At 32.0% G+C, this 14,061-nt stretch overlaps 1 protein-coding gene across 3 annotated transcripts in view; it reads left to right on the forward strand.

Moving 5' to 3' along the window:
• Positions 1–14,061, forward strand: part of LOC137642169 (carbohydrate sulfotransferase 11-like) — a 67,041-nt gene that overhangs the window by 51,678 nt on the left and 1,302 nt on the right. For 2 of the 3 annotated variants that reach the window (XM_068374707.1, XM_068374708.1), the window contains exons 3-8: positions 563–1,054; positions 3,491–3,577; positions 10,134–10,354; positions 11,040–11,141; positions 11,347–11,620; positions 13,971–14,016. In XM_068374707.1, coding sequence (XP_068230808.1) covers positions 563–1,054; positions 3,491–3,577; positions 10,134–10,354; positions 11,040–11,141; positions 11,347–11,620; positions 13,971–14,016 — 1,222 coding nt within the window. The remainder of the gene's footprint in view (positions 1–562; positions 1,055–3,490; positions 3,578–10,133; positions 10,355–11,039; positions 11,142–11,346; positions 11,621–13,970; positions 14,017–14,061) is intronic. The other variant, XM_068374709.1, reaches the window with a different exon arrangement.

Genomic DNA, 14,061 nt, shown 5'->3' on the forward strand with positions numbered 1-14,061 from the left:
ATCATTGGTAATCATGAATGAAAAACGTAAGCATAATAGACCTAGAAAATAAAGGACAGTTCCATAACCAAACTGAAAAGAGAAAACATGCAATTAAGTAAGGAATTCGAAAATGGTGGATGTGAGTTAGAAACGAAAAGAGAAAAAAATGATATGTTATAGCTGAAAAAAATAAAGAAATTGAGGAAACAATGAGGAAGAGTAAGGAAATGAGACACTGGTACTGAGAAATATAACCAGGTGCACAATGTAATAGGGAGGAAAAGTTATGACGAAGTATTGGAGGTAATTCTGGTTTTGAAATAATCTCTGATAGTATTGATGAATGAGGTGGAGGAACTGTGCTTGAAATAATGACGAATAAGATGAAAATTTTGTAAATATTAAGAGGTTTAACTCTCTCTCTCTCTCTCTCTCTCTCTCTCTCTCTCTCTCTCTCTCTCTCTCTCTCTCTCTCTCTCTCTCTCTCTCTCTCATACAAACACAAGTGCTTATAGGATATTCATGATAAATAACCTAGTTGATATATAATGAAAAATTAAAGATAAAATTTTCTTCACAGGACTTGATATCCATAGGTAGGTATTCGGATCAATTTTCTATACCAAACGCTAACCACAATATCAATGGAAACTCTTATGGTGCACGAACAACAGCCAATAGTTCGGATATCAGAAACCAAGCTATTTCACCATCAGCATGGATTGAAAGCGAAGCTAAATCTACTTCAACGTCAGGAGACACCGCCCTCTTGAGCCAAGCCCCTCTCATCGCTCCTCGCTTTCCAAGCGTCTCAGTCCCTCTCAAAGCAAGCAGTGCTTCAAATGCCGTAACTGTATTTGCTGCAAAGAGAGATAAATCCTGCGACGGAGGATGCCATTTCCGACGACTCAGGGAACAGATACTGGATGATATTTCACGTGGTCGGAAGGTAGAGAAAGGCTATGATAAAAACGGAAACGTCATCCGGTCGATTCCATGCGATCAAGCTTGCAGAATGGCCCAAATCAAAACGCGGGGTTTGAACAGAGGCGGTTATTCTTCAAGAGTACAGGTAACCCTCTTTTTGTGGATATGTGTTTTGTGGATATTTGCAGATGTAAACAGAAGCAAGTATTCTTGAAAAGCAGAGGTTATATTTGTTGCATGTAGAGAGTTAGTGTGTCCTTTGGCTGGCCAGACAGTACTGCATTGGATCCCTCTCTCTGGTTAAGGCTTATTTTTCCTTTGCCTACCCATACATCTAGTAGTCTGGCCTATTCTTTACACATTCTCCTCTGTCTTCATACACCTGACAACACTGAGATTACCAAACAATTCTTCTTCGCTCAAGGGATAAATTACTTTACCGTAATTAATCAGTGGCTACTTTCCTCTTGGTAAGGGTAGGAGAGACTCTTTAGTTATAGTAAGCAGCTCTTCTAGGAGAAGGACACTCCAAAATCAAACCATTGTTCTCTAGTCTTGGATAGTGTCATAGCCTCTGTACCATGGTCTTCCACTGTCTTGGATTTGAGTGCTCTTGCTTGAGGGTACACTTAGGCACACTATTATATATTATTTCTATTACTCTTTTTTTTAAGTTTTATATTTACATATGAAAGATCTATTTTGATGTTACTGTTCTGAAAATATTTTATTTTGTTCATTACTTCTCTTGTAGTTTATTTATTGTTTCATTTCCTTTATCCTCACTGGGATATTACTAAGGAACACTATTTTATCTTATTTCCCTTACTCTTTTTTTTTCTTTTTAAGTTTTATGTTTATATATGAAAGGTCTATTTTGATGTTTTACTGTTTTTTAAATATTTTATTTTAATTGTTCATTACTTCTCTTGTAGTTTATTTATTAACTCATTTCCTTTATCCTCACTGGGATATTTTTTCCTCTTGGACCCCTTAGGCTTATAGCATCCTTATTTTCCAACTAGGGTTATAGCTTAGCTAGTAATGATAATAATAATAGTAATATTGATAATAATAATAATAAGGTTGTAGCTGAGCTAGTAATAATAATAATAATAATAATAATAATAATAATAATAATAATAATAATAATAATATCTTTGTATGTATGTAGGCAATAGAGAATGATTCTTCAAGAAAATTCAAGTTCTTTTTTTTTTATCTTGGTATACAGTACATGTAAGTAATTTTGCAAGATCAATGGAAGTTTTTCTATGTATGCATGTCTTTATATACGTGTTCTGCATCTATTATCTAAGCCCCATGCCATGTGATATATCTTGTATAAAACCAGTTTTTCCATTGAATATAGTTAGCTTTGTTATGGATGATGTAACAGGCAGTATAAAAGTGTATATATGCATGTATGATCTGCCTCAATATGTTATGGATTATTTTTATAAATTTCAAGTTATATTTCCCATAATTTACTAATGGCATATATGCATGCTGTTATTTACGTAATGGTTTCAATTAAATGGCTAGAACATTTAGCGTGTTAATGTTCTTGAATTTTTTAAAGTAATAAACGTTATATTATTGGTTCATTAAAACTTTTTAGTGGTGAAAAAACTTCTTGAATTTTTTAAAGTAGTAAACGTTATATTATTGGTTCATTAATACTTTTTAGTGGTGAAAAAACTTCTTGAATTTTTTAAAGTAATAAACGTTATATTATTGGTTCATTAAAACTTTTTAGTGGTGAAAAAACTTCTTGAATTTTTTAAAGTAATAAACGTTATATTATTGGTTCATTAAAACTTTTTAGTGGTGAAAAAGCTTTTATAGATAAGTTACGAAAGATTTGATCGTTTTGTGCTTTTAGTGGCTTTGATAACGAGCAATCTATAGATCATGAGGTGATGTAGTTATCATAATAGGATATAGATCCTGTTTCTTTTGAATATTATAAAATCTTTTTTTGATAACAATGGTAAATAAATACAATTGTTTTAGATTTTTATAGTTCTTTATTGTGACTGTTTAGTTACATACTTATATCTGAAAGAATCAGCTCTTGCGTAATTTATTACATGTACAAACAAATGGAAAGGCGATTTATACCAATGATGTAATTTATTCAATGTGGATGGTTTAATGGAAGGGGCCATATTTATTTTGTTATGCAATATAAACATTTGCCAAAACACAATGTTGCATATACCGCACTGAACCTAATTTCCTCTTAAGCATAAAAACGAAATCCAAAAATTGGTCTTTTGAGTAAACATCAACACCTTGAAAAAAGTTTCAGTATCGAGAACCCATTGAATTTTCAAAAAAAAAAAAAATTAAATAAACGGGAATTTGATTTAATATAGAGCTAATGGTACATTATGAGTGAAATATTAAGATTTTTATTATTTTAGGACCGTTCCCATGACTCTCTCTCTCTCTCTCTCTCTCTCTCTCTCTCTCTCTCTCTCTCTCTCTCTCTCTCTCTCTCTCTCTCTCTCATTATAACTAAGAATGTTTTATAATCCTCCCAACCCAATGGGCTAAAATGCTTCATTCATTTCAGGTAGAAAATGTTACATTACCACATTCTTGGACAGTCACCCAGGAGTTGGTGGACCGTTTAACTGCAAGAAGGAACCATGTTCAAAAGGTAAAGAATCAATATTAACAATTTATAGGGATAAAGTAATTACAGTATTCTGTGCTAATTCTTTTGAAAAAAAAAAACATAGATAAAATAGAAATATTTAAGTTCATAAAGTACTTAGAAGGATTTTACCTTACTCATATTTAAGGTACAAGCACATGCATTGTTTCATATTGACGTACTCTACATTGGTAAGAAATAAAGTACAAATACATTTTGAATGGATTAATGATTATTTGCATGTTATGTTCATGAAAGGAAATATGCACTAAAGGATATGACAATGACGCAAACTAAAAACAATAGCCATACGAACTTTCATAAAAAGTTTAATCCACTCATCCTAATAAAAGGAAATGTGTGTATATATATATGTATATATATATATATATATAATATATATATATATAATTATAATCATAATTGAAAGAGTATATATATATATATATATATATATATATATATATATATATATATATATATATATATATATATGAAATCATCATCATAGAAAGAATATATATATATATATATATATATATATATATATATATATATATATATATATATACATATACATACATATATAAACAGAAAACCTTTTAACGTGTTAGTTATTTTAGTAAAAGAACACACAACTGATAATTAGATTAAAGGCCAAAGAGATTAGATTATCTATAGTCCACCTAAAGCTCACGAGTCAGGAATGAAAGTTGAAAATTATTCCGAGGGTGACTAGATCATGTACGTATTGCTAATTTAAGAAGTTGAAATATATATATATTTATATATATATATATATATATATATATATATATATACATTCATATATATATATATATATATATATAATTTATATATATATATATATATATATATATATATATATATATATATAATTTATATATATATATATATATATATATATAATTTATATATATATATATACATATATAATTTATATATATATATATATATATATATATATATAATTTATATATAATATATATAATATATATATATATATATAATTTATATATATATATATATATATATATATATAATTTATATATATATATATATATATATATATATATATATATAATTTATATATATATATAATGTATATACATATATATATGTATATATATAATTTATATATATATATAGAGAGAGAGAGAGAGAGAGAGAGAGAGAGAGAGAGAGAGAGAGAGAGAGAGAGAGAGAGAGAGAGAGATATAGGTGCGTTACCTCTAGTAAGAAACCTCTTTTACTTTACTGGTTTTGTTTATAGAACTGCCGGTAAAAAGACCATTTATTTTCAAAAGTTTTCTAAGACACGGAGCTTTATTGCCGATAGAAATATTCACATCTTAAGTTAATTTAGCGTTTATAATTCAAATTCATAGTTGAAGGAAAGATCCACTTGTAGAAGGTCGTCCGGATACCTGTACGATTTAGGCCACTTCTGCCTGTGGCGTCATCGACGCGTCGTCTTCGCCTTGAAAGAACTCTTGTATATTTATCTTTGTTTATTCACTCATTACCCATTTCTAACCAAATTTGTTCACTCATTGCCCCATTTCTAACCAAATTTACTCACTCATTCCCCATTTCTAACCAAATTGATTCACGCATTACCCATTTCTAACCAAATTTATTCACTCATTACACATTTCTAACCAAATTTATTCACTCATTATCCATTTCTAACCAAATTTATTCACTCATTACCCATTTCTAACCTAATTTATTCACTTATTACCCATTTCTAACCAAATTTATTAACTTATTACCCATTTCTAACCAAATTTATTCACTCATTACCCATTTCTAACCAAATTGTTTTCTTATTGGATTCTCTCTCTCTCTCTCTCTCTCTCTCTCTCTCTCTCTCTCTCTCTCTCTCTCTCTCACGTGGAAATTAGATATTGTGTTATACTAAATTACTCTTCGGGAATGTAGCGTGTTAGAGAAGACATAAATTAAAAGGATTTCAATTCACTTTTTGTATAAAAATATAAATAAGCTATGATTTACAATTTTATAGATAATTTCTTGATTTATTTACGTTTTCTATATTACAATTGTCATATATAGATTGAATATAATTTGCAGTTTCATAAATAAGTTATCAATTTATTTACAATATTTTATTATACAATTTATATATATATATATATATATATATATATATATATGTATATATATATATATATATATATATATATATATATATATAATATATATATATATATGAAATGTAGTATGGAGGTTCATAAATAAGTTATTAATTCATTTACAATGTTTCTAATATACTATTTTCATATATGGTTGAAATATATTGTGCAGGCTCATAAATAAGTTGTCAATTTATTTACTATATCTCTATTTTACAATCTTCATATTTCCTATTTATACTTCTGCGGTCGCTTGACTTTTTTATTGTAATCAATTTTTCTGTTTAAATGTGTAATTCTATAGAGTACAGATAGTTTTGCAAAGAAATATATATCAACAGGTAAGGTCACTATAGCAAGTTTCATCTCGTCAGTAAGAGTTCGTATATAATTATTTCCCGCTCTTGATTTTTCACCAAGGACAGCTAAAAAAGATTTCTCTCATCTTAATTGGGGAAAGAATGAATCTAAAGATACTTGGAGACCACCTCTGTCCATTACATTTATCCAACATTTATCATTCGGAATAACAACGGACCTTTGTGTTTCTAATTAAGGATATTTCAATTATTCTTTTGATTATATAATGTCCTATATACCTCAAAGGTACCTCCTCTGTTAGAGAATTGAGTGTACTTACAGGCGTTTCATTAGATTTTCTTGTTTCAGTTAATTACAGGATCTCATCACCTATCTATGATTTTCTTTTATTGAATTCAGCATCTCTTCAAATGAGACTCTTAAGGCTATTTCTTGTTTTGCATCTGTTGTTTTCCCCTGAGTAGATGAACACTTGGACACTAATGTGTTAGACTGACAGACTTGATTTTCATCACATCTAGTACTGTTACACTTTTCACTATATTTTTTTTTCAGTCTACATTTGAAAGTTACTGCTTTAGGATGATCATGTGGGCCACTCGTCTGCCTAATTAAAACAAATAAATGCTTCAGATACTCTGGATTAAGCCTCCCTATTAGGATATATTCGACTTCATTAGAGGTCTTAAACATTTCAAACAAACCTAGAGGAGATAAGTAAGATAGAATTATTCTTTTTTGAAGTTGATAGAGATGGTTTTTTTCTAGCACTCCATTGACTTAGTTTACTGAAACCTTTAATCACTCTCATTTTTTATATGATGTCAATCATTTTGTTCACAACTCTATCCCGATACTCCAAATTTACACCAAAAGCACATCGAATAGACTTGAATTCATTTTTGTAAATCAATCATTGTTTGTTTTCCTAGCAAAGCATTGGAGAATGATGCATAACTAAATTTACCTCAATGAAGGAAAAAAGAAGGCACAGCATCTTTCTTCAAAAGTCTCTTACTTTTGGGACTTTCAATTTACAGCAAACTAGACCATATCATTCGTGAAATCACCGTTTGTAAAATGAACAGAACAAATGAGAGCAGTTTCAAGATTCATTTTATCAGCTCGATGACATGTTTTTATTCCAGTGCACTCGAAAATTATAATCTTTTGGAAAATGAAATTCTTGATTTATGAACCTTTTGTTTTCATTTATGTATTAGAACATCCAAAGACTAAACGGTTGTTGGGCATTTTCTTAAGAAAAGCAGTAAACAGCTGTTGGGCATATTCTTAAGAAAAGCAGTAAACAGTTGTTGGGCATTTTCTCAAGAAAAGCAGTAAACAGTTGTTGAGCATTTTCTTAAGAAAAGCAGTGAACAGTTGTTGGGCATTTTCTCAAGAAAAGCAGTAAACAGTTGTTGAGCATTTTCTTCAGAAAAGCAGTGAACAGTTGTTGGGCATTTTCTCAAGAAAAGCAGTAAACAGTTGTTGGGCATTTTCTTAAGACAAGCAGTAAACAGTTGTTGCCATTTTCTTAAGAAAAGCAGTAAACAGTTGTTTGGCATTTTCTTAAGAAAAGCAACTAATTATGGAAAAGAAAACAATATCCCTGGACAAATATAGTAGGTGGATCTTGAACGCGAGAACTCAATCCGTGAATAATGTCTGCTGGATTAGTTTGAATACAATCAAATACAACCTTTGGCGTGGCTTGACTGACGTCACTGACGTGACCTTTTTAACTATAATCTGCGCGCCGTCTGACTTCTTTCTTTAGACTTTGGTTGAAGGCAGCATGTGAAAGGGTAGTGAGTGGTGGATTGAAGGAGTGAGGATGCACATGGAAGAGAAAAAGAGGGCATTTGAAGAATGACTGCAGAGTAAATGTATAGAGAAGTATGAAAGATATAGAAAATGTGGAAGTAAAACGTAAGGTAGCTGAGGTAAAGAGAGTGGCTGACTGGAGGTGGGGTCAGGGATTGGGTCGTTCGTATGAAGGGAATAAGAGGCTTTGGAAATAAGTGAAAAAAGTAAAGAAGGGTTGATAGAGGAAGGAAAAGACAGTGAAAGATGAAAATGAAAGGTTGTTGAAAGGAGATGAGGCAAGGAAAGGATGGACTGAATATTTTGAAAGATTGCTGAATGTTGAGGATAGTAGGGAGGCAGATTTGATTGTAGATGCAAGTTTTGGGATGTCAGTGATGGGAGATTAGAATGAGAGAGAGATTACAGAGAAGAAGTGAAGAGAGCTCTACATGAAACAAGAGCAGGAAAAGCACCTGCCATGGTTGATGTGAGGGCTGAGATGTAAAAGAAAGATGTGACTATACTGGAATGGCTGGTGAGATTATTTAATATATGTTTTATGTTATAAATTGTAACAGTGGACTGGGTGTGAGCATGTATTGTTCAGCTATACAAAGGTAATGGAGATGTGAATGATTGTTGTAATTCAAGGGGTATTAGTTTGTTGAGTGTGGTTGGAAAAGTTTATGGTAGAGTGTTAATTAATAAGATTAAGGATAAAACATAGGATGCAGTCTTAGAAGTGCAGGGTGGTATTAGAAGAGGTAGGGGCTGTATGGATCACATATTTATAGTTAGGCAGGTATGCAAAAAATATTTAATAAAATGTAAGAAGGTTGCACTTATGGATCTGGAGAAAGCTTATGTTAGAGTTGATAGGGAAGCGATGTGAAATGTGTTGAGGTCATATGGAATTGGTGGAAGGTTGTTGCAAGCAGTGAAGAGTTTATACATAGGCATAAAAGCATGTGTTAGAATAGGAAATAAAGTGAGTGATTGCTTTCCAGAGAGAGTTGGACTGAGACAGGGGTGTGTGATGTCGCTATGGTTGTTCAGTTTATTTGTTGATGGAACTATAGGAGAGGTGAATGATCGAGTGCTTGGGTGAGGATTGAAACTATTAGATGAGAGTGATGATTAGTGGGAGGTGAATCAGTTTTTGTTTGCGGATGATACTGTATTGACTGCATACTTGGAGAAGAAGCAGTGTCGATTAGTGAGAGAGTTTGGAAGGGTGTGTGAGAGAAGGAAGTTGCGAGTTGATACGGATAAGAGTTAGGTTATGAGATGCACAAGAAGGGAGTGTGTTGCTAGATTGAATGCCATGTGGAATGGAGAGTTACTTGGGGTAGTAGATCAGTTTAAGTACTTGGGATCTGTTGTTGCTGTAGTTGGTGGAGTGAAAACATATGTACATCAGAGAGTGAATGAATGTTGTAAAGTGTTGGGGGCAGTAAAGGGGGTGATGAAAAATAGTGTTAAGTGATGGATGTAAAGAGTGTTCTGTATGAAAAAGTTATTGTACATATTGTGATGTATGTATCGGAGTTGTGGGAATGAAAGTGACAGAGACAGAAATTGAATATATTCGAGATGAAGCGCCTGAGGAGTATGGCTGGTGTATTTCGATTGCATAGCATTAGGAACAAAGTAGTGAGGGTGAGAGTGGATGTGAGAAAGGAATTAGCTGCTAGAGGGGATATGAATGTGTTGAGGTGTTTGGCCATGTAGCGGGGATGGAAAATGGCTGTCTGTTGAAGAAGATGATGAATGAAAACGTTGCTGGAAGAAGTACAATAGAAGGTCAAGGTTTGGGTGGAGCGATGGAGTGAAGAAAGCCCTAGGTAATATTAGGAAAGATGTGAGAGAGGCATAAAGAGAGTGCTAGAAATAGGAATGAATGACGAGCAATTTAAACAGTTCCAATAGACCCTGCTGCTACCTTGGGTCACCTTGGTGACTGTTAGGGTCGCGGCAGTAGGGAAGTCAGCATATGAACCTTCATTTATGTGGGGGAAACAGGTGAGGGTGGGCTCTGCCAACTAGGCTGAGTCCTTCGTCAGGCAGGGAGGAATATTAAGAAAAATCCCCTTTTGTTTTTGTTTTTCTATGTTGGTTACCTCCCAAAATAAGGGAAGTTCCATGGTAAATAGATAGAAACGTAATAGAAAAGTACTTAATTTATTTCACAATAGTTTTTTTAATGTCAATGATTTTAGATATATATATTTTTTTTCAAATTTTCACAGGTTTGCAAAAAATACGGACTTGACAAGCCAACCAAAACATACCAGCCAAATGCTTGGGAGTTTCTGATTAACGCCAAGTACGGGTTAGTGTGGTGCAATGTGTTCAAGGCTGCGTCTTCAACCTGGTTCTACAATTTCAATCTCTTAGCTGGCTTCACCGAGCAAGAGCTCCTACATGCTAAGGAAACGCCTATACAGCTAGCAAGGAAGCGGTATGCAAGGTGAGTTTGTATAAAAATTGTATATTCATGAGTTTTGTTCATGAGCACTGAAGTTACATATGTTGTAGTTCCCAGCCCATTCTCTCTCTCTCTCTCTCTCTCTCTCTCTCTCTCTCTCTATCTCTCTCTCTCATACATCAGAAATCTACTATTGTCGCCATGGTTTACCCAGGTGAAATAAACCATGGCCACCTAATGACATGATGTCATGCTTCCCGCTCAAGGCTAAGCAGTACTTATTTTGCTCAACAAAAATTCAAGTAGAATTTTGCTTGTAACTTCCTTTTCACTCTTTTAATTTTAATTTCTACAATCATCTGTTATGAAAACATAGCACTTGTATCGATAACTTTATTAAGACTCGGAAATACACATTTATTTTTGGAATGCAGTATGACAGAAGAAAACAAACGGACTCCTCACTACTCATCAAATGTTCTATCTCTCTCTCTCTCTCTCTCTCTCTCTCTCTCTCTCTCTCTCTCTCTCTCTCTCTCTCTCTCTCTCTCTCTCTCCAATTATTGAATATATTCTTTTCTTATATTGCTTTTTTGTTTGGACAATTTAACTCTCGTGAGTAGTGGAAGCATGCCATGACATCATCAGGTGGGCGTGGCCTATTTCACCAGGATAGACAGCAGAGATTATAGTGCCATTCCACTGAGCGTTTGGATTCTCGTTGCAGGCCTACCGTCGAAGACCTTCAACAGATTATGAACTCGACTCGGCAACCGTTGTCCTTCCTCATTGCAAGACATCCTCTTCAGAGACTTGTGTCAGGATATAGGTATGATTGAATTTAATTGAATTGTTGTATATTCCTCTTTAATCATGAGTATATTATAGCCTCCTCATCTAAGACATTAAATTTATGTTGGTTTTAAATCTGGAGAGAGATTTGAAGTGTGAGGGAAAAAGACAGAAACTCCAACACATTATGACCAATATCTTCATATCTTCAAATTCAAACTATCAGTCCTTACTGCTTTCAGGGACAAGATACTATCAGGAAACCGCTATTACAGCAAGCTCGCTCGTAACATCCTACGTCAGTATAGAGATTTGGGGAAAGGAACGGAGAAGGACAAGCCACCGGGCTCGGCTCTGATTGAGAGATCAAACCCTAGGGCCATTGTCCCTTCTTTTCCGCAGTTTGTTCAATATTTACTCGATGAGTCAACTAAAGGCCGTAGGCTGGATGAACACTGGACACCCATTAGTGACTTCTGCACGCCATGTCTGGTCAAATTCGATGTTTTTGCAAAGGTCAGTTTTAACCATAGATTTCATTATACTCATATATTTATACACATAAACAGAGGCACTCCTATACACACAGATATATATATATATATATATATATATATATATATATATATATATATATTTATATATAAATTGTATATGTATATATATATATATATATATATATATATATATATATATATATATTTATGAATATATATATAATGTATATTTATATATAAATTATATATATATATATAAATATATATATAAATATATATATATATGTATATATATAAATATATATTTATATATATATATATATATATATATATATATATATATTATATATATATCATCTTAAGTAGTTGGAAGAAACTAAAGGTGCAATATTAATTTCCTTATTGCTGATCTCCTACACCATCTTTTAATTAGCTCATCTGTGCATGTTGTATGAGAGTTTTCATAAATGTGTCCATCATCTTCATTCTTCTACATGTTACTATGTATGTTGGTAATTTTAACAAGGTTTTCATTTTATTCCATCATATTCAATACTACACAGTAGTCTAGAAACTTAGTTGTGTTTGATTAAGAAAGAAAATAAGTTGGACATCTTTATTAGTCAAATTGGTAAATGAGGGAACTTTACAAGTTCAAAGACTTTTTTGCTGTGCAACTGGACATGACTCATTTCGCAGTTTATTTGTTAGTGCTTCTTTATATGATTTTATTATATCTTTTATCAATTTTCTTTTTATAGCTTATGTCCTTTCCTTTTCCCTACAAAGTGCTTTCCTTTTGAGGGCTCTTGGTCTTGTAGGATTCTAATTTTCTAACTTTGACTTTCATTAATAGTCTTAATAATGATAATCTTTAGATGTGTATGCTTTATTTTATCTGACATTAACTTGAAGATATGGATGGTATGTTGTGAAATAGTTTTATGCAAGAAGGAGCAATGAACAAAAGGGGACACCATAACTGAGTGGTAATCAGAATGCTGCACTCTTCTGACAACTCCATTTAAAGTGAAATAGTAGGTAGTTGTTAGAATAAAATGGTTATGCATATATTAAGGATTGTTAAAATATGAAATAAATGATGCTAATCCTTTAGATTTCAGATACGAGACTTTCAGCATCTTACAAGTATATTATTATTATTATTATTATTATTATTATTATTATTATTATTATTATTACAAGCTAAGCTATGACCCTAGTTGGAAAAGCATGACTCTGTGGCCAAGAGCTCCAACAGGGAAAAATAGCCCAATAAAGAAAGGAAACAAGGAAATAAATAAACTACAAGAGAATCAATAACCAATCATAATGAAATTTTCTAAGAACAGTAATAACATTAAATTAGATATTTCCTATATAAACTATAAAAACTTAAAAAAAAAAACAAGAAGAGAAATAAGATTGAACAGCGTGCTCAATTGTATTCTCAAGCAAGTAAACTCTAATGCAAGACAGTCGAAGGCCGTGGTACAGAGGCTATGGCACTACCCAAGACTATAGAACAATGGTTTGAGTTTGAATTTAGTATTGGATGAAAGTGTTCTTAAACCTCTTTATTATATATGACAGAAAAAAAGCATATCTGTATAATGTTTGAAAAAGATTATCTTCATCAACTTTCATAGTGTTAAATAGAAATTTCCTCTACAAGTAACAACATTGACTAGCTGTTTTGGTTCATTGGAGTTCTCATCTAAATATTCAGTGTGTTCATTCAACTATGAGGAATCATGCTTTATTAATTAGGCCACTTCATTTCTAAGACATATTCTATGAGCTCATGAAAAGGACCCATACTATTTATTTTCATCCAATCATAGACTATTTTTCATGCAGTTTATGTTCATTGTTTTATTTCTGAAATTTAATCTGCATAATTTTTGGGGGGTCTGTTTTCTCTATCTTTTGTTATTTAAAGGCTTTCATCTTCCTTCCAAGTGCCTTCTAAATCTTTAGTTTTAAACCACTTGCATAACAAGGTAGGCTATGCTAGATTAGCTTTGATTATATCTGATTAAGTTGGGTAAGGTTTGTATTTTCCAGACTTTCCAATTTTAAATTTGAGTTGATCTTTTGTGTTTTCTTATGCTTCCATTTAATTTCCAAACTTAGATTTTAATTCCTTATATTGAGTCTATATTATCTGTATTTTACTTTTAATATTTTTGAATGGCCAATAACCCGTGGCCTAATGTTCATTGAGAGGTTTGATGTGAAAAGAAAATAAAATTAAATAGTTACTGATAATGATTAGTCTTGAATATTGATATGTTTTCTGAAGATGGAACTATAATTTCTTACCAGATGACATTAATTGTACATACCCTTAATTTTCTTTCTTTCAGGTGGAGACAATGGAAGAAGATGGAAATTACATCATCTTTTCAGCTGGTGAGTAATTGGAAAATAAGTATCAGATACCTCTAATCTCTTATA

This window comes from Palaemon carinicauda, chromosome 6, assembly GCF_036898095.1.
Source record: "Palaemon carinicauda isolate YSFRI2023 chromosome 6, ASM3689809v2, whole genome shotgun sequence".
Classification (NCBI taxonomy): Eukaryota; Metazoa; Arthropoda; class Malacostraca; order Decapoda; family Palaemonidae; genus Palaemon; species Palaemon carinicauda.